At 34.7% G+C, this 22,096-nt stretch overlaps 1 protein-coding gene across 3 annotated transcripts in view; it reads right to left on the bottom strand.

The window, feature by feature from the left end:
- The window catches only part of cemip (cell migration inducing hyaluronidase 1), a 146,109-nt gene that overhangs the window by 58,547 nt on the left and 65,466 nt on the right, over window positions 1-22,096 (bottom strand). For all 3 annotated transcript variants that reach the window (XM_051901731.1, XM_051901732.1, XM_051901733.1), the window contains 8 exons: window positions 21,991-22,088; window positions 17,046-17,183; window positions 15,336-15,474; window positions 13,771-14,007; window positions 13,212-13,391; window positions 6,993-7,063; window positions 6,776-6,871; window positions 916-1,037 (listed from right to left, as the gene is read on the bottom strand). In XM_051901731.1, coding sequence (XP_051757691.1) covers window positions 916-1,037; window positions 6,776-6,871; window positions 6,993-7,063; window positions 13,212-13,391; window positions 13,771-14,007; window positions 15,336-15,474; window positions 17,046-17,183; window positions 21,991-22,045 — 1,038 coding nt within the window. In that variant the 5' untranslated portion in view covers window positions 22,046-22,088. The remainder of the gene's footprint in view (window positions 1-915; window positions 1,038-6,775; window positions 6,872-6,992; window positions 7,064-13,211; window positions 13,392-13,770; window positions 14,008-15,335; window positions 15,475-17,045; window positions 17,184-21,990; window positions 22,089-22,096) is intronic.

The raw sequence follows: 22,096 nt of genomic DNA on the forward strand, positions 1-22,096 counted from the left end.
TCTTCTGGAAAGGGGGCCGGGAGCAGCAGCTCATTTGCATTTAAAGGGACACACACAAAAATGGTGTGTTTTTGCTCAAACCCAAATAGGGGCAAATTTGACAAGCTATAATAAATGATCTGTAGGGTATTTTGAGCTGAAACTTCACAGACACATTCTGGGGACACCAGAGACTTATATTACATCTTGTAAAAAGGGACATTATAGGTCCCCTTTAAATTGTAATAATAATTATTAGTATTACTGTATTTTTGTTCAAAGAAATGCAGCCTTGGCAGGCATAAGTATTGAAGCTTGTTTCCGCCACTAAATAAAAAATAAGAAATGGTAATTGCGACCTTTTATCTCAAAATTCTGACTTTTGTCCTCACAATTACGAGTTTACATCTCGTAATTCTGAATTTATATCTCGCAATTCTGACTTTATATCTTATATCTGAGAAAAAAAGTCAAAATTGTGAGAAAAATCAAAATTTGGAGTTTATATCTTGCAATTGTGAGTTGATAACGCACAATTCTGACTTTATAACTCACAATTGTGAATTTATATCTTGCAATTCTGAAAAAAAAATCACAATTATATCTTTTTTCTTTTTTATTCAGTGGCGGAAACAAGCTTCCATACATACGAGACTTCAAAAACATTAAAGAATCTTACCACAAACTTTTGAGTGTTAAAAATGAGTTAAAATTAGTGTAAAACTTTAAGCAAAACTATAGCCAAGAAATGGTATTCTTTGGTTTACAGACATGCAAAAGAGTTTTTATTAATATTGACCACCATATTGGTTATGAGCCATAATATAATATGTGAAAATTTATTTTCACAGACTATTTTGCAAAAACAGAAGCATTTAGCAGTAAGTATGTAGTAAGCAGTAAGTTAGTCTTCCATTCATCCGAACATATGTTTACCTCAATATCAAGGGGGTTACTGCACAGACGCTCCGGAAAAGCTTTGTGGAGGTCGGAGAGTTTCTCCCAGTCACCTGACCCCCTCTCGTCATCACGGTCAAACCATTCTGTCCATTCGGCCTCTAAAAACCACACAAACAGATACACAGATTAAAGCGCAGGAGAACTCTGCCATCCCTCCAGCATTGCCCAACAGACAAGCTCTGTGTAGATATTAGTCTCATTTACATCTTTAATCTTCCTGCTTTGCAATTCTGCCTGTCAAAGCCTATTTATGCAGAGATAATTGCAGTTCGCCCACCCTGTTTTGCAGTCTGCACTGCCAAACCTACAGGGAATTCAGCCTACTTTGGTTGCATTGCATTCAAATCAAGCCAAAGACAATAAAAAGACACCTATGCCATGCAATTGAAAAGACGTTCCTCTTTCGCTCTCCGCAACGATCAGGGCAGAAATCTCAAGTGTTCAGGCTGTTCGGGGAATACTTGAAAATGATTAGGAGCTACAACAAATTATAAAGAGCCCTCCAATGCAAAAGAGCTCTCAGAATCCACTCCAAGAGTGTGGTGGGAAATTTACTGTGTATATTAACATGTGGGAAGTGAACTGGTGTCATAGTGCAGGGCTTGACATTTACACCCGCCATCCGGTCAAATGCGGGTGTATTTCAGCAGTGGCGTATAGCACAATCACTCCTCTTAGCCACTTTGGTGGGTTGAATTTTATATATATGTATACATTTTTCAATTGTAGTCTTTTAAAAAGGCATCTGAAATAATAAACTAAGTGCAATGTAGTGTTATCAAAAATATTTTCAATACATATTGTTATTGAAATATCTGAAACGCTTCCAATACTCATTTTCCTCAGAATAGACACATGATACCAGCTGCTCTTTCTCTCTCTCTCATCTCTCCGACAGCTAATCGACACACAAAACCTCCTCCCCTCACTTACTCGTTTCATTTGCTCCGGATAAATATTGTTGGTGTTACAGGGCTTGAATTTCGGCGTGCGATTGCATGTATTGCTCATAATTTTACTCATTCTCACAGATTTTGTGCTCACGCACACATAAAGCCGCCTCTCAATACTAAACTGAGTTCTTTTTCGCTGCTTATTGTGCTTAAACTGTCAAATACACACAAAATAATGTCAAAATGCCAGTCTTGGCAAGTATTCACATAAACACAGTCAGTTGTTTTGAGTGAAAGTAAACAGCTGAGAAAGAAAATGCATGTGTAACAGTATAATGGATCGGTGCGTCAGGTCTTAAAGTGACAGCAGCCTAATAAACCTGCTGCAAAATTCTGAGATAATATTAAAAATATCTATATGGCAGTTTTTCTCCATGGTGTCGATATCAAAATTGTGGCCAGTGAAAATGCTGAGTGGCTAGTAACTTTGAAAAACCATTCAGGTCAAGCCCTGCTGTAGTGTGTATTGTACATTAAGTTACAAACGACTTGCAAAATCACTCCCATGCTTAGGTTTGCACTGTACTGTCACATGTTTTATGGCTTTTTGTTCATTCCTTTTAGCTTTGAGGCTAATCTATATGCTTTAGTACTCCTAAAAGTTGCCAAAACAAGTTGCTAAAACATTTAAAAACCAAAATATTAAACATTATTTTTGGATAAAACTATTAATGACTTGATATACTAATCTTATTGACATATTTTTGTCCAATGTTTTCTAGAATGAGAAAGTAGCAGATCATCATGGCTGTGATGTAAATTAAAGGCTACTAGTTATTTTCTTTTAAAAAAGGGACACATTTTTTCATGTCACATACACTGAAAAAAAAATTAGTGCAGGATTTACTTTGAAACCATTTTCACTCAGAAGCTGCTATTTCACAAATAATTGAAAGAAGAAACGGCAAGTAAAACTGAATTTAATTCGAATTTTTGAAGTAGAACGATTGAATTAGTATTTTCTTGTAAAATGGATTCCAATAATGTTTTGTTTATAACTTTGAAAAATCTTTTTTTTTAAGAATATAACCTTCCTGTTTCAATAGGAAATACACAAAAAGGAAAAAAAAAAAAAAAAAATATTCATACACAATTATTCTTTAAATTGACAAAATGAAAGAATTCAAGTTTACAAATGATCGTTAAAGACCGCATAAAATGATTTGATGACCACGACTTTCCTGTGTTGGCATATTTCCTATTGAAACAGGAAGTTGGGGCAGAAGGACTTGTGAATAGCCTTTAGTTGAATGCAAGATGAGTCATCAATATTCAAAAGTCTGGGGTCAGACATTATTTTGAAAGAAACTAATACTTTTATTCAGCAAGGAAGCATTAAAATGACCAAAAGTGACAGTAAAGACATTTATAATTAAAAATTATATTTCAAATAAATCCTGTACTTTTGAACTTTCTATTCATCAAAGAATCCTGAAAAAAAAAAAAGTATCACGGTTTCCACAAAAATATGAACTGTTTTCAACATTGTTTTTTGAGCAGCAAATCATAATATCAGAATGATTTCTGAAGGATCATGTGACACTGAAGACTGGAGTAATGATGCTGAAAATTCAGCTTTGATCACAGGAATAAATTACACTTTACTATATATTAAAACAGAAAACAGTTGTTTTGAATTGTATTATTATTTCTGTATATTTTACAGTATTTTTGATCAAATAAGTGCTGCCTTAATAAGCATAATAGACTTCTTTCATAAACATTAAAAATGTTCTTACCAACCCCAAACTTTTGAACGGTTGTGTATTTCCAGTAAAACTCAACTTTCAGGAGTACAAAGGATATCAATGACCGCAAAACTAGAAAACACAAAACTCTCATTTTAAATTCATGGGCTCAAACTTGTTCCCAGAATTCCAGGATAAATTTCGCCCACTTTTCCCCATCTGTGTGCTGTAATCATACGGCAGGACTTTAATTCTACATCTAAATGAGTTCATTCTCTGCCCATAATAAGATCTTGCACACTTGTTAACTAAATTATGAGTTTGCTGATGAACAAACAGATGGCATCTTCTGAACGGGGATGTTCTGTTGAACGGTGTGATTGAGGCGCTGCTTGAAGATGTACAGGTGTAAGTGGTGGGCTGGGTAATTAAGCTGCTGGGACTTGGGGGTGGACAGACAGACGCCACGGGTATTAGTTAAGCTTCGAAAATGAAGTGTCGAAAATTGCGGGATAGTGGGAGAACTTCTTACTGAGATCATGATATGAAAGGTGGAGGTAAACCAAATATAACAAATTTAGATCACTATGAATCCTGATTATCACATTCATTCATTTTCAGCATAATTTCATCTACTTGCACCTTTTTCTATGTGTTTAATATTAATAAGGATTTGCAAGATTTGCCATCTCTTCCGTGTTAATGGAAGATGTTAATTCCTGAATTTTCAGCATCATTACTCCAGTCTTCAGTGTCACATGATCCTTTAGAAATCATTCTAATATGCTGATTTGATGCTCAAGAAACATTTCTGATTATTATCAATGTTGAAAACAGTTGCGCTGCTTCATATTTGTTTGCAAAAACCATTATACATTATTTTTTTTTCAAGAGAAAGTTAAAAAACCATAATTTATTTGAAATATAAATCTTTTTTTTAACATTATAGATGTCTTTACTGCCACTTCTGATCATTTTAATGCATTTTTGTTGAATAAAAGTATTAATTTCTTTAAAAAAAAAGAATCTTATACTGACCTCAAGCTTCTTAGCTGTAGTGTATATGTATTTAAAACATCAGTTATGGTAATATATGCTAATTGGCTGCTATCATGTTGTGTTGTTCTGCATTTTCTCTTTCAGTGAGGACAGATAAAGTATTTCTTGTTGGATTTTGTCATATCAAGCCTGGTTAGGATACACAGTACCATCAGGTTTTAATCATGCCCTGCTGGAAAGGCAGGCACAGCTGGTCACCAGAACTAGCTTAAACAGCAGGACATCAACAAGAAATACCATACTGGTCTACGAGATTCACTAGTTAAAGGAATACTTCGCCCTATTTCCATGTCATTCTAACCCTGTATTATTCATTCTTCCTGGAAACACAATGGGAGATGTTAGACAGGATGTCTCAGCTGTTTTTTTTTTTTTTTTCATACATCAAAAGCGGAGTGTGATTTATAGAACAAAAACTCAACATGAAATCATAGTAAATGTCGTCCATCTGTGGTTGTGCTACAAATAATCATTATCTTTCACTGACGCACTTGAACATTTTCTGTCAAGTTCTATTTGTGTCCATCTGTAAAATACAGTAGCGCTTGGTATTTTTAATGTGACATTGATATGTTCTCTTGCAGGAAAAATAACTCTTGTTCTGCAAGAGCTTTTTTTAGTTTCACCAACCGCTGAGCTGTAGGTTCTTGGCCTTTTCTGCTCTCACAATGTGAAAGAGATCCTTGATTTAATGAACAAAATCGTATGAATCATTTCACTGGACTGAACTCTTGCTTCTCTCCTCAAAACTTCTCTCATCTATTTTCACAGGGACACTTTAAATCATCTTTTTCCCTTTTTCTTCAGTTTTAATCTGCTAGTATGCTTTATTGTGGGAATGTTTCTAAAGTACAGAAACGCACTAGACCAGATACCCCTTTTTTAATCTGTCAAAATGATGGAAAGCGTCAGTAAATCTTATTAAAATTCAGTAAATGGTGAAAAATTTTTAGTTAACGGATCCGCTGCATATGACGCATACGCTGTAATTCAATCACAAGCCCTCTGAAATCATGTGATTGCTTGAGTTTGAGAAACAGATTGACATTTTGATCTGTCTGATCATTTCGGAGTTTAACAGTCACTATTATGCTGACCCTACCCTGATATTTGTAATAAATGTGTATATATATATATATATATATATATATATTAGGGTTAATCGCATTAATCGCAAACAAAATAAAAGTTTGAGTTTGCCTAATATATGTGGGTGTACTGTGTGTAATTATTATGTATATAGAAATACAAACACATTCATGTATATATTTGAGAAATATTTACAAGTATATGTATTTATTTATATTTTTATATAATTTATATTATATAAATAAAAATATTTTGTACATAACATATTTCTTTTAAATATATACATTAATTCGTGTGTATTTATATATACATATTAATTACACACAGTACTCACACATATTATGCAAACTCAAACTTTTATTTTGTATGCGATTAATCGCGATTAATCGTTTGACAGCCCTTATATATATATTTTTTTTTTTAACGAGTTTTTTTCTCGAAACAATTATTTTATTCTCATAATTTAATGAGTTTATCTTGACATTTTATTTCAACCCTTTTCTCGAAATGTAACGAGTTTTTTTTCTCAAAACACGACTTTATTCTTAAAATTTAATGAGTTTATTCTCAATATTTTATTTTGACTTTTTTTTCCTCGAAATGTAATGATTTTTTTCTCGAAACACAATAACTTTATTCTCAAAATTTAATGAGTTTATTCTGGACATTTTATTTAGACTTTTTCTCAAAATTTAATTTTTTTTTTTCAAAACAACAAACTATTCTTAAAATTTAATGAGTTTATTCTCAACAATTTATTTTGACATTTTTAATCAAAATGTAACAAGTTTAATCTCGCATTATAATGACTTTAATCTTGAGATTTTTTTTTAAATTTTTTATTATTATTATTGCTTGGTCCTTAATCCACTTCCGTATATATGAAGGTGAGTAAATGAATAAACATTTTAACTTTTGAGTGAACTATTTGATTACGTTTTGATGGTCACCAGCTAGACCAACACCAAACCGGCATAAACCACCCTGGACCTGAAAAAAAAGAGTCTTGGGTGTGTGTTTTGCAGAGGTGGAGAGGTATGTTTGTACCTTGAACCCACTGACTGACGGTGGTGATGGTGAAATGCTCTCCATAACCTGAGTGAAACACCCGAGAGCTCCTGGCCTCAGACGAAGCCTTGGTTCCTGAACACACAAACACACACCAGCCTCAGGAGAGAGAAACGGCTCGCCTTCAAGATATTTAGTTTATGTGCTGCTGTTTGCTTTCCATCGCTGAGCAAAGAAGTGGGCAAAAGTGGCTCACCCTGATAGACGGCATGATCCTCGACCGCTGAGGAGGCGTCCCCTTTGACTGTAATAAAACTCCACGGATGCCTGCAGAGACACACACACACACACAGGAGAAAGAGGAAGATGTATGAGGGACAAATAAGTCTGAGGAGTTGGCCACGAATAAGTTGTCCCTCCTAGACAAACATTCTGACTTTCACTGCTTTAAATGATGTTGACTTAAAGATGTGATTGGCGGCTTGCGCTTCTCAGAAAGACCTGGGTAATTACAACGCCAGAGGTTCCCATCAGCCCCCGCTTCGTTCTGAGAGAAGCAGCCTGACTGACACCATCATCAGCACAATTTTCTTCAGCTAGTCTAGACTGACGGGCTAGAGAGGTGTCGCTGCTCCATCTGTCCAGCAGGAGTGCTCTCTGTGCATACGAGACCAATGACACATGACAAAGCAGACGGGAGAGCTCATGCTTTTCCTCTAAGTGAAATGATCGGTCTGTGCAAGAAACCGAACATTATTACGGTCCTGAGCGCGTTCATGGCAGTCTGGAGCGCGAGCTTCTGACATATAATGACGTATGTGCGGGAGCAAACACACGTAAGCTGACAACAGAGAGGGAATGGTGTGTTGTATTGTTCATCAAAGTGGTACTCACTTATCCTGGACCTTAAACCAGGGCCTAAAACTAATTTTTTGCCACACCTGCCAATGGCTGGTGACTTAAGAAAATTTACCGGCCATGAAACATATAGTAGATTAATCCTTATTAAAGTTACAAAAGTTATTACGTCAAGAGCAATAAGTGATTGTTCTTTGTCTTTTGTTGTTTAATTAACATTAAAAACACAGATGGCAGCAGGTTTATTAGGCTGCTGTCACTTTAAGAGCTGCACGGATCCAATATACTATTACACATGCGTTTTATTTCTCAACTGTTTATGTTCACTTAAAGGTTCAGTGTGTAAATTTTAGCAGCATCTAGCGGTGAGGTTGCAAACTGCAACCAACGGCTCAGTCCACCGCTCACCCCTCCCTTTCAAAGCACATAGAGAAGCTACAGTGGCCGACACAGGACAAAGATATCGTCGTCTGAGACAGCAGAGAGTAGCCGGTCAAGCAATTAGGTTTCTTCTTACTTCTAACAAAGAACGGTCTCTGCTTCTAATAAACCAGACGACTACTACTACTACGACTACTACTTCTTCTTATTATTGTTATTCATGTGTATTCAACATAGTGACGATGCAAGCTGCCTCTAAAATCACCAACGAAGAAGAAGAACAAGATAGTGATGAAACGCACTCTGTAGAGCAGTTTGTCCATTTAGGGCTACTGTAGAAACATGGCAGCGCAAAATGGCGGCTTCCATCTAAGGGGACCCGTGGTGTATGTGACGGTTCATTATGTAAGGTCTTTATACACCACTGAAAACATAGTTATGTATATTATAATGCATTTCTGTCAATAGATCCACCTAAATATTACACACTGGACCTTTAAGACATAACTGACTATGTTTACAAGGATACTTGCCAAGACGGGCATTTTGACATAATTTTGTTTGAATATGTCTGTTCAAGTGCAAGAAGACGTGAAAGAAAACTCAATTCAGTATTTGTGCGCTGTTTGAGAAGTGGATTTCTAGGCTTGTGTTTTGAATGTTTGCGCACAGAAAACACGAATTGATTTCCCTTTCGTGTCTTCTTGCGCTTGAATATTTAAATTGGCAAAGCTCAAACTTTCATAACGATGCAGCACTGACCCGTCATCTGTTCTAATCATCATTCATGTTTATTCATGTTCATGTTCTCACAATTTTACATTTTTAGGATTCATAAAACTGTTACCGGACACAGTTTTTTACTCATATTTGTTGCTCGGTGAGTGTTAATTTTAGGTCCTGCCGCAACCGATATAAACAATTACGATTATGTTCGCTTGTGCAATCTCAATCGGGAAGATATACATCATATGAATTCACTCAGGACTGTTACCGAGGCTGTGGATTAGAGGTAATAATGCTGTAAATAATGTTCAGTTTCTTGCATAGACCAGTTTCTTTTCACTTCATAAGACCTCAGTGAATCGTCAGGAGCCGCAGGTATTCATTTTGTGTTATCTGCATATGTTTTTTTGAATCTCAAAGTGACGGCACTTACTGACTTCCATTATATGAATCACAGAGGACTAGTTTCAGCTAAAATCTTCTTTTCTGTTCTACTGAAGAAAAAAGTCACCTACATCTTGGATGGCCTGAGGGTGAGTAAATTAACAGCAAATTTGTACAGCAAAAAGCATTTTTGGGTGATCTATCCCTTTAAGTTAAAGTACTAAAATAACTAACACTAAATAAACTAAATGAAAACTTAAAATGAAAACAGAAAGTGTAAAAATAAAATCTAATTCAAAATATTAACAAAAACTATAATAGCATATCAATGATACAAAAACAACACTGGCCACTGCTCCTAAACTGACCCTACCCCATTTTTTAAAATTATATATTTATGCATTATATATTTATATATAATAAACTTATAATGAGAGCTAAGGCCAGAATATGTTATACAAGCAAGCAAACTGTGCATAGTTAACGTGTGCTTTTGCATTGTTATGGCAGCACTCACACCTACTCACTCCATTCACTGACCGTCTGCTGCATACAGCACATTAAACTAATCACTGGAATGGCACGTTTGCCATATAAGTGGCAATTTTTGAAAGATACTCAGAGCTTTGTAGAAAGGCACTTAGCAGCAAATAAACCTGCCACTGTGCCAACAGCCATTTTCACTGGCCTCCTTCATTTTCACTTCTAAGGAAGACGTGAAATTCACGCAATTACAATGCATTTTGAGTTTAGAGACTGGAGAGGGAAAAGAAAATACAAGAAATCTGCCTGCTCACATTTAAAAAAAAATAGATCTTTAACCAGGATGGCCACATTCAAGTTCAATGTGAACATAACATTTTGCTAGACCATTAAGCAGATGGTTCATAAGCTGCTTTATACACAGTATATATAAGGATGGGGGAAATTATATATATTTTGCCCCATCCTTAAAGGCTTCTGAGCTGAGCTATTTTTCATGATGTGATTAGATTCGTGTGTGGGAAACGTAAGTCAAAACATGGGATTATTTAAATGTGAGTGATCCTAAAGTTTAGTAGCAAATGAGTTTCCCAGGCAACATCACATGTAGTGCCATTTCTGGATTTGTAGCCTGGTGTTTCATTAAACATTTTAATTACTCCAAAGTTGTTATCTGTCACTGCTATGCTGATTTTATTCTCACAGCCCAGCTTCACTCATTTAAACAACAATTTTATTTGAATAAGCCACAGCATTTCCTAACCATCCCAGAGAAAATAACAAATCAAATATTGCTCAGAGGTTGCCGTTTTATAGTCTATGAGACTTAATAGAGTTCTCGGTTTCATTTAAATATCAGCTTTTTTTCCTCCTACAATTCCATAGGAGAAAGAAAATTTAAACAGGGCAATCGTTCACATTCAGAAAGAGTATACAGCTATAAATTAAAGGGATTTCTGTGGATCTTTTCATTCCTAATTCATAACGATCTGCAGCCCATTTGCAATGTTCTAGGATTCGTTCTAGTAATTTTCTAGTAATGACTTCATAAATTCAAGCAATCTATATTCCATAAACTGAAAGGGCTGCCCAAACCCTGTTCCTGGAGATGAACTGTCCTGCAGAATTCAGTTCCAACTCTAATCAAACACACCTGAACCAGACAATGATGCACCGCATCCCGAATTCATTATTATCCATCCTAAACAGTACGCGATTCGAATTAGTTAGCTGCCCGTATTATATGCTTTTCTACATTTATTCATTTTTGCTCATTTTTTCTCTGGTATAGATTGATGCATGCTGTTTAGGCTAAAACACACACAACCCTTTGTGTAATTAAATAAATTGACTCTGCATTATTTCAAACTGACTTGGCTTGTTGCTCCTTTTTTGCTTTCTTTTTTAATTACAGAGGACCTATTATGCTTTTCTACATTTTCCACTTTCTTTAGTGTGTGATGTTGCTGTTTGAGCATGAAAACGCTCTGCAAAGTTACAAAGTCCCTCCAGCGGGAGTTATTCTCTTTATCAGTGTCACTGTTTCTGAACTCCCTGAAACGCCTCCATTGTAGTCTTAAGTTTTCTTCTGGGAACGAACACGTCACAATATTCATCATTTAAATAATTTCTGCCTAAAATAAAGGGGCGGGGCCTGGTTGAGTTAGTTATGGTTTATTATGGTAAGGGGCGGGACATTTCCCAAACACGTTGTTTATATATAATAAACTAATAATTAGGGATGCACTGATATGAAAATTTTAACCGATACCGATAACCGATAATTCTTTATATTTGAAAGCCGATAACCGATATATTTACCGATAAATCTCAATCCAAATTTGTATATAATTTTTACAAAAAACTAAAGTTTTACCATTAAAAGCCATGTCCCAAGCACACAATTATAATGTTCTGATTATAATTTTAAGTAGCTTATATGACAGACTTGCGCTGCATATGTTGCACTTAACTGTATTTTCTATTTTGAAGTGACTCCAATCATATTTGAAGTAATTCAAAACCATCACGGTGAACAGTGCACATCTGAAGTGTCTCATTTGAAGGAAATAATCCATTATTTATCAGCTTTAATATATCAGCAAAATTTTCTTATTGGGCCGATAACGATAACATTAAAAATGAACATATATCGGCCGCTACCGATATGGTGGCCGATATATCGTGCATCCCTACTAATAATGAGGGCTAAGGCCAGAATATGTTATACAAGTATGCAAACTGAGCATACTTAAAGTGTGCTTTTGAATTGTTATGGCAGCGCTCACACCTACTCACTCCATTCACTGACCGTCTGCTGCATACAGTACATTAAACTAATCACTGGAATGGCACGTTTGCCATATAAGTGGCAATTTTTGAAAGATACTCAGAGCTTTGTAGAAAGGCACTTAGCAGCAAATAAACCTGCCACTGTGCCAACTTCTTTCTTCAAAGAGAGGAACTAAACAGGGGTGTGTTTCCCATACAATGACGTAACTTGCTGCGTAACTACCATTGTACGATGCATCGTTAAAGAAATCAACTAGCTAGTCACGATTGTTTCCCGAAAACCATGTTGTCGCAAATTTGTCGTTCATAACATTGGTTAATGATGGTGAAGTAGTAACTTCTTAATGAATCCGTTTGAAATCGAATTAGGTATTCTGCTATACATTATGGCATCTGAGGACTAATTCCATTTTTCTCAGTTATGTTGCTTTATATATAGGCTCGTTCTTATGTACAAGAGCACGTACACACATTTAAATGCTTTAAATCTCTTGACAAACTAAAATTCGAAATGAAATAAAAAGAATGTACTGAATGTCAGCTTGCTAATTTTGCTGAAGATTTATTAGGTCCACATGTCATGCAAACAAGAAACTATGCTTCTAACCACAGCTCGAGAGCTGTCGTTCTAAACACACAAGTTTGCGATTCTGTTTGCGAATGTTCGTTGGAACTATGGTTTCTGGAAACATCGACTCATTGAACTGTGCTGATAACGATGTAACTTGCGATCCATAGTTGGCTAACAATGCTTTTGGGAAACAGCCAAGAGCGTTACTGACAGACTGGGAAGAGAGGTGCTGCAACAATGGAGAATATGGGAAAAATAATGTGTTTTTTGAACATTCAAGCATGAAAACCTATTCCAGTAGACCAAAAACAAAATCAAGACTTTGTAAAATGGCCTCTTTAAATCTTTTTTTATATTCCAGGCTATAAAGCACTTAGAAGTGAGTTGCATTTTATGTGTAAAAGGTGCTATACCAGTAAAATGTAGTATTATTTTTTATTTCCACACTCTTAAGGGATATTTTATGCCCTTCCATCAAAAGCTCCATAAAAAAGTTTTCTCTAGTTTGCTCTTAGAGTTGGAACTAAACTCAGTGTGCAGAAAGGTAGAACTGCAGGACCAGGATTTACCACTGATTTAGATGCTATTTCAGGAAACATATTTCACTGGTCTCAGACTAGCAGCGATGCAAAGAGGAAAATGTGAATGCAGTCAGGCTGATTGACACATACTGAACTAGACCAGACTGCCCTAAATTCAGTGTCCAATTCTCAACTAATGCTGAAGAAAACTCTAGAATTGTCATGGATAAGCAGGTAATGGTAAGTTGGGTCATATTACCGGAAGCCAAGCCGATGGAAGTGCCGGCTACCCAGCTTTGTGAGAGCCTTCTTAGCCAGATCCTCCAGGTTGTTAGATCCTTCATCATTAACCACCATGGCCAAGATCTGCCCGGTTTCCACCTCGTCTACATACTGGGCCAGCCGTCTGCTCTCGTCCTTGCTCCTATATGTGTCAAACCTACACACACACACACACACACGTAAAAAGTGGGTCACAGAGATTAATCATAGACCAGTCAAAGGAACGTTACAGAAGGCAGTAAGCATACTGAGTATGAATGATTGTTTTGAAGTCTGTGACTTAATAACAGACACTCGTTTCTGCAATGAAAAATAGTTGCTGATCAATTGCCTGCAGCGATGCCAACTTGGATGCCCTGTTTGTTTTGACAGTCGATTTGTAATTGCTGTTTTAATTCCAAGCACAAATTAAAACCATAATTTATTTGGTTTTACTTGATGTACTGAAGTAACAACCTCTAATCCATCAAGAAGCAAAATGCATTCATTAAAAATAAACTTTAAGAGCAGAAAATGTGGACTCGTGTCCCACTGACCTATCAGAGTGAAGCACATCTCCGGTCTTGGGGTTGATGATGTGAATGATGATGCCTCTGTTTCCCCAGCTCCTCTCGAAGCGGTAACTGTTCTCGTTACCCTGCCCTGGATGGAGTGTTTTGTTCAGGAACGTCCATGACAGCTTCTTTTCTCCGTGAATCTCTAAGGTTCCTCCAGTTCCAACGCCAATGTACTTTCGGCCAAAATAACTGTGTTCAACCTCACTGTCATCAGACCTTTTTGAAAACAAGAACAAAGACAACTGATCAGATTGTCCCATGCAGAGTTGTGAGCCATTCAGAACTAAACTGAGAATGCTTTCTGAATTCCATTTCAGTTCCAGTAGCGATTCGGATTTGTAAATTGAAGTAGAATTTAAAGAAATTTATATAACTGTAATTTTAACTAGAAAAGTAAAGTTTATCTGAACGTTTACAAAGCCTTGAAGTTTGAAGAATTTATAGGCCAGACTATCTTAAAGGGATAGTTCATCCAAAAATGAAAATTATTCCATGATTTACTCACCCTTAAGCCATCCTAGGTGTATATGACTATCTTCTTTCAGACGAACACAATCAGAGTTATATTAAAATACATCCTGGCTCTTACAAGCTTTATAATGGGAGTGAATGGGGCTCGAGATTTTGAAGACCAAAAAAATGCATCCATCCATCATAAAAGTAATCCATACGACTCCAGGGGGTTAATAAAGGCCTTCTGAAGCGAAGCGATGTGTTTTCGTGAGAAAAATATCCATATTTAAAACTTTATAAACTATAATAATTGGCTATCGGCAGTTGGCCCCTAAATTAATGCCCTAAAGCCGTATGGATTACTTTTATGATGGATGGATGCACTTTTTTGGGCTTCAAAATCTCGCCCCCATTCACTACCATTATAAAGCTGGGAAGAGCAAGGATATTTTGAAATATAACTCTGATTGTGTTCGTCAGAAAGAACCACCTAGGATGGCTTGAGGGTGAGTAAAGCTTGGGGTAATTTTCATTTTTGTGTGAACTATCCCTTTAAATACTTGGTCAATGGTGTGTAGTTTTTATTGTGGGGGGCGACACATATATAATGCAATGCAATGATGACTGAGAGATGAACAGATGAACGTTCCTCAAAAGCCTGATGTATTATATTTTTCGAAGAATTATGTATGGAGAATCAAGTAAACCTAAGATCATCTTGAAATACTACTGAGAATAACGTATTTTTACATTTACTCTATAAAAATCAGTAAAGATTTCTCAGCAAAAATACACATGTACCACGACCTAAATCTGGCCATTTTTACAATTATGCTACAGAAGTATAGACTATCAATCAGCCGACAGAAGACACGACTGTGTGCAACAGGTTTTACAAAAAAGTTTTGAACATAGAGGACTTAGACATTTGTGTATCAATTATGATACAACAGGCTTTATGGGGTTAAAATTACAGGCTCAGAACGGATCTAACACATTCCTATCCGGCAAATGCTCCTCCAACACTTTCTGTACTCTGTAAGTGCCCTTATGATGTCTGCAGGAGTGTTTCAGCACTCAGTGTTTCATACCTGCCAAAGAGAGAGATGGTGAGGTTGCCTTTGTAAGGGCATTCTGGACTACCGATATGAAGTTCGCCCTTGTTCCCGATGAGGATGTGCTTAGTCCGCAGAAAAATGGGTCGATTGGAATCGGCTATCACAAGCTTCCCTAAAAAGAACAAAAGAATCAAGCCAATCCTGATCTATCTCCACTGATTTTTTAACCAATGAGCATGCAAGATGTTTTCCAACTCCAATTTTAGTTCTAAAAGTAAACAAACACTGTAAACAAATATTTTTCTTACACCATATATTTGACTTATTTTCCAGTACAAACCCAGCTGACAGGGAACGTTTTCATAACTGTTCTGGCAAGATTCTCTCAAAGTTATGAACAAGCATTCTTCAGTAACATCGTTCAGAGTTATCTGGTCTCTATTAACGTTCTTAAAGGTAGGGACACACCAAACCGACACCAAAGAACCAGCTCTGTTTATTAGTATGATGTTTTCTGAGTTTGGTCTGTTAATATCACTGTCTTAGTAAATTAAGCCACATTAAGTGTTTTTCACGTTAAGAGTTTTAGAACGTCCCAAGACAGCCAACGCTTAAAAACAGTCCGCTATGCCCGGGCTTAAAACTTTAGCCCAAAAAAAATCATTCATGGAACGTTTAGTTGAATGTTTCCTAACATTTTTTAAATGTTACTACATATTTCAGAATGTTCAGGGAACATTCAAATGCAACATTCCTATAATGTTTGCAAAATTAATTAAAAAAAATGGAATGTTCGAATGACTAAGAAAAAAAGTTTTGAAAACATTTTTAAAAAACTGGACGTTTTGAACGTTCAGAGAACATTCAGAAATAACGTTTTTATAACTTAATGGAAGCATTAGCAAAACATTCTTGTTAGCTGGGAATATCTAAACAATCTTAAATTGAGATACAATTACTTGAGGCACAAAATGACTTAAGATATTAGGTATTGTTTTCTAAAAAATAAAATTAAGTGAGTTTAACCTTAAAATAAAAAATGGTGAACGTTTCACTGAGTACAACATGTTCTTGGATCAACATCTTGGTTGATCCTGGAACAGCACTCCAATCAACCAATCAGATTTGAGGGAAAGTTTACAGTTTATGTCAAGTTTAGACTTACAGCAGGGTTATGTGCTTCTACATCAGTGTTATTCATTTCCCTCTGATTTTAGGGTGGGTTTAGGGGATATGGTTAGGATTACATTTTTGGACAGGAATGTTGTTCCAGGATCAACTGTCTTACTTGGCAAAATCACAGTGACCAGAAAAAATATCTGCCAGTGGGGTCAAAAAAATGAACTTAATTCAAAGAAGTTTATTTTATCAAGTCAAGGTTTCTTACCATATTGGCACATATTTGTTCTCGTTTCAAGCAAAAACTCACTTCATTTTGATAATTATTTCATAAAACAAGGCTTTCTATCTTATGTTATTTTGCTTCTCAAGTAAATGTATCTTGATTTAAGAATGTTTAGATATTTTACTAAAAATACTGAGTAAGAAAAGTGAATGTTTGCTGGCAGGGAATGTGATGGAATTCCCCATCAAACTCCAGAATATTCCATGCTCAGGGCGATACTTCTGAAATGTGTTTGATTTAAGCCTGTCACAGCTCACGTCAAGTTTTACCTTCATCATGAAGGATGTAAATCTTTGTGGCACTTTAATGTTGTAGAGATGTTTAATAAGAATATCTACCTCCGTTGAGGATCTCGATGGAGTGGACGGTCGCAGAGGAGGTGAGGACGACTTTGCGGCCGAAGCCGATGGTGACTCTGTGGGCTTCATTGTGACCAGGAGTCCAGGGCTGAAGACCAGGCAGCTTATCTGGACAAACTGGAAAATATTGAAACATTTGATTATAAATAAGTCACACAGAAGAACTCACATGAGCAAGTTATGGTTACACTTCATTTTGATGGTCCACTTTAGACATTGTACTAACTATAAGTAACTTTGCAACTACATGTCAACTAGCAGTCATTTGAAACTGTTAGGTTTGGGTTCGGGTTAGTAGAATAAGTTGACATGCAAAGTTACTTTTAGTCAGTAGAATGTCTTACCCCCGGTTTCACAGACAATTCTTAAGCTAGTTCTAGACTAAAATGCATGTTTGAGCTGTTTTAACTGAAAGTAACTTGCACTGACAAATCTTAAAATATGTTAGAGCCATTGTTTTGTCTCAAGATGCACACCAGTATTGTTTTTTTCTAGTGTATGTTTATAAAAGCTACTTAAATATCTTAATTGAACTAAGGCTTAATCCTGGCTTAGGCTAAGCCCTGTCTGTGAAACCGGGCCTTAATGTTTTTTTCTTAAAAGCTTAATGTACTATTAAAACATAACTTTCAGAACTTAAAATGTCCCCATAATAAAATGAAACCCATAATAAATCAACCACAAGGCCACAAAATATATATATGATATTGCAAGGAAACAAACTTTAAATGAAGCAAATATTTTAAGATGTCAACAGATATGACCTAAGTACCTCAGATGTCTAGACTAAAAATTGTCCATGATAACCCTTAAGTTTATCTGCTATTACTCTGTTGATAAAAAGAAGTCAGCGGTTGAACCACAGGCAGATGTTTCTGAGTGCAGTCAGACTTTTAAGTGTCCTCACATATTAAAAAGTGTCTCATTCTTCCCTTTAATGCTGTAAAAGCCGCGCACTTGATTTGAAAACACAGACCCGGAGCAGCTGAGAACTTTCATCATGAGCATTTCCATATCTCTGCTTTGAAATGAGAGTAAAGGGTTTCGCTGAGCTTTCTAATGCATTTCCTTCTGCGTTACAAAACGTCAAAGATGCAGCAACAAAAATAATGACAGTAATAATCACCCAGAGGAAAGCTTTATTGCTCTTTCATAGCACAGGAGACTCTGGGAGTATATAATATAAATAGACAAAAATTGGCAAATTTGCCAAAAGTTGGCAATTGCTGAGTATAGAGTTTTTTCTCAAAATAAAAATAAATAAATACACTAAGATTAAATTTACAAATAAATTTAAATCAGTTTTAGTTTTTTTAATTAACAACAACAACAACAACACTATTAAACTTTTTTTTTGTAACTGAAATAAAGCTTAAATAAAATTAAATAAAATATAAATATTAAATGAAACATATATATATATATATATATATATATATATATATATATATATATATATATACTTAGAAACTTAGTTATAATAGTTTTATAGACAAGAATGTAGTTGTTTAGACCTCAGATATGCAATTTATATGTAAACATTTAGCGCCTATTTGAAAATTAGTTTAGACGCTTTCGGAGATGTGAGCTCCAGGCCATCAGCGAGCGTTCAGCGCTCATGTACCCGCAGAGAACAGCTTCATCTCGGCCAGTCCTTCGGGAATTTGCCACTGGCTCTTATGTAGATAGTGTTTAAACATGAGGTATAATTCGTATTGGGTATATCAAATGGGCAATCTTTGGTCTTAATAATCTATTACTTGCTCCAGAGCTAATAGATTTGGCTTAAGGGCTCTATTAAGATTCATAACTTTATATTTACATTGAAATAAAATCCTGTACTAACTAGAGCGCTGCTTTTGTACGTTTGACTGAACTATTTGCTATTTCCTATTTTACTTATAATAGCTATTGTTGTTAATTTAAATATTATTGTTCAATAAATAATATTTTATATAAATAGCATGCCATATTTTTTGGTATTGAGAAAGAGTCCGTTAGTGATTTTGACTTCAGTGAAAGTTACATTAATACGCCATTAGATGGCAGCAAAGACTGTCTTTATGAGTGAGTCAGTCAGTCGCAAAGACTTTTATATTAAAATGGACTGAAACAAGGAAACAAGGACATTGTTTTTACTTTAAACAACATCTTACGAGATGCAGCTGCGTTGACTAGCGCTGTCATGGGAAATCCTCTTAAATGTTAAAAGGACAAAGACAAAGATATCGATTTCCTCAGCGAACATTCAAACTGATTTTGTGATTATGAATATAAGATTGACCTGAAGAATATCAGATGCAGGTAATACACTCGCTCAGGCGATCTCTTTCTCATAATACTCTCATATTATAATGAACTTCAATGAAGCGGCTCAACGTTCCTTCGTTACTAGTTATAAAGTGACGTTTTAGAATTAGTAACGGATCTTGGGCTCAACTGTTAAACTGTCAACTTGAGATTTGAATCCGTGGCGGAAGGAAGTAGTTCCTGACAAAAGAGCGTCCGTTGTTGTTTCTTATTTATTTACACACTCATGCCATCGAACTGTTGTATAAACACAATATCACACTCGTAGCCGTGCGATATGGCTGTGTATCAACACATTGTGATTACCTACGGCCGAATCACAGACATGCTGTTATACAGCCATTTCGCATATATATATATATATATATATATATATATATATGCGAAATCATGTTGTTTTCATATGCAGTTTAGAAAGTTTAAGAACCACACACCTCAAAAACATAAGCATCACAATGTGGATGCCAATTTGCAAAATATGAACTTTTCTCTTTTATATAAAACAAAAAAAGATAGGTAGCTAAAGAGACAGGCAATGAAAGAACAACAAAGGAACTATTAGATAAAGCGTGTCTTTAATAAATTACCCTATTCATCCTGGACTCAGCTCTCAGAGAAGGAGAAAATCAAAGAAAACACAGCAGACTGTCATTTCAAACAAGCGCTTTTATGTGACCACTAACTAGCTGTCCTGCAGTGATGCATTAATCTCATCGCCAGCCTTTACCATATACAGAACACATGCTGCAAAACTAAACTGAGAAAAGCCATCACGCTTTGTGTCGTCAACAAAAAGCTGTTCAAATGCAGATTTTCCCGGAGGAATCCACTCGCTCAAAGGCAGATGAGAGCACTGCCGGAAATACCACAAACCCAAAAGAACGATCCTGCTCTAAATGCACATAAAAATGAGTTTTCACACAGATTTGGGCAGTTGTATGGAATCAATATGACCATCCACTGTAGAATACATTCATTTGACTTTTAATGTAGAAGGGCGTGCTGCTTTTTTATAATTGCAAATCATGTTTGCAACTACAACGCCTTAAAACAACTTTGGTTTGTTAAATTGCAGTAAAGCTAAGTTGAAAGGAGCAGAAAAGCACTACATTGACATGCCCGTAAAGCTCTGGATTGTACGGTTGAGTCTTGGCTGAAAACTGAGTTAAGAGTTTGCTGGATTAGAATGAAACACAGTGCAAAAGTCTCAAAGGGCTTCTGTGGGTTTGGCAAACTAAATCCAAGAGCCTTCTTCTGTAACAAGACTCTTAGTCATGCGGTCTCTCTCCGTCGGACGGATTAAGTTGAGACTGAAAGGATGTCGGTATATTTTGGACTAATCTCTGATACTGTACATCAGGCAATGTCACAATTCAGCCTGTAAAGTGAAGTTAAGAGGACAGAAAACAGAGGGTGATAGACAGAAAGGGCAATTAAAAATATTTGGGGAGAGAAATTATGCAGGCAATGCTGTAATAATTATGAAATGTTGCTGCTTATGTTAATATTGTCAGAAAAATTAGGATTTCAAAGTGTACTTTATGCAAAGTACAATGAACTTAAACATATAAAATATATATAAAATTTAAATATAAAATACAGAATTCCTTTTTATTACCTTTTTATTTTATTGTTTTTAATATTCTACTTCATTTTATTCAAAGTATACCTTATACTTTCAAAGAATGATGAACTCTGATTTTAAAGATAAAAAAGGAATCCCTTATCATATTATTTTATTCATTTTTACTTAATTTTAATTAATTTAATTTTATTAAAAGTATACTTTATGCTTTCAAAGAACGATGAACTCTGATTTTAAAGATAAGAAAGGAATTCCTTATTATATTTTTATTTTTATTTTTTTATTTATTTATTTTACTTTTATTTATTTTTATTTTCATTTTATTTTACTTAGCTTTTTATTATTTTATTTTATTTTTATTATTTTGTTGTTTATTATTTTATTGTATATTTATTATTATATTTTATCATTTTATTTTTTATTATTATTTTTTATTATTGATATTTTTTTTTTACTATTTTACTTATTTTTTGTATTTTATTTTATTTTTATTATTTGACTTTTTTGTTATTATTTTATTGTATTTTTTAATATTTTATTTTTATTCTTTATTATTTAATTTAATGATTTTTGTTATTATTTTATTGTTATTATTTTATTGTATTTTTAATATTTTATTTTTTTCATTATTTAATTGTATTTTTATTATTTTGGTTTATTTTTTATTATTTTTATTTTATTATTATTATATTTTGTATTATTTTATTTTCTATTTTATTTTATTGTTTTATTTTTAATAATTTTTATTTATTTATTTATTGTATTTTTTTATTTTTATAACTTCTTTTTATTTTTCAGTATTGCATTTATTTTTTAGTATTTTATTTATTTATTATTTTATTTTTGTTATTATTTTATTGTATTTTTTAATATTTAATTTGTATTATTTAATTTAATTTTTATTATTTTGTTGTATTTTTATTATTATTTTTTATTGTTTTTTATTATTTTTTTTAATCCAAAAAGTCATACCATTAAAGCACTTTGCAGAAAAACTGATAAATCAGAGCATGAAAGACAGAAACTCACCAGCCTGAGCAATGTGAAGAACAGCTACTACAATAAAAGAAACACAGATCTTCATTTTCAGTATTGTTGGTTTGGTCCAGAGTTTAAAGGCACCTCACCTACAACA

The sequence above is a fragment of the Ctenopharyngodon idella genome, chromosome 7 (assembly GCF_019924925.1).
Source record: "Ctenopharyngodon idella isolate HZGC_01 chromosome 7, HZGC01, whole genome shotgun sequence".
Lineage (NCBI taxonomy): Eukaryota > Metazoa > Chordata > Actinopteri > Cypriniformes > Xenocyprididae > Ctenopharyngodon > Ctenopharyngodon idella.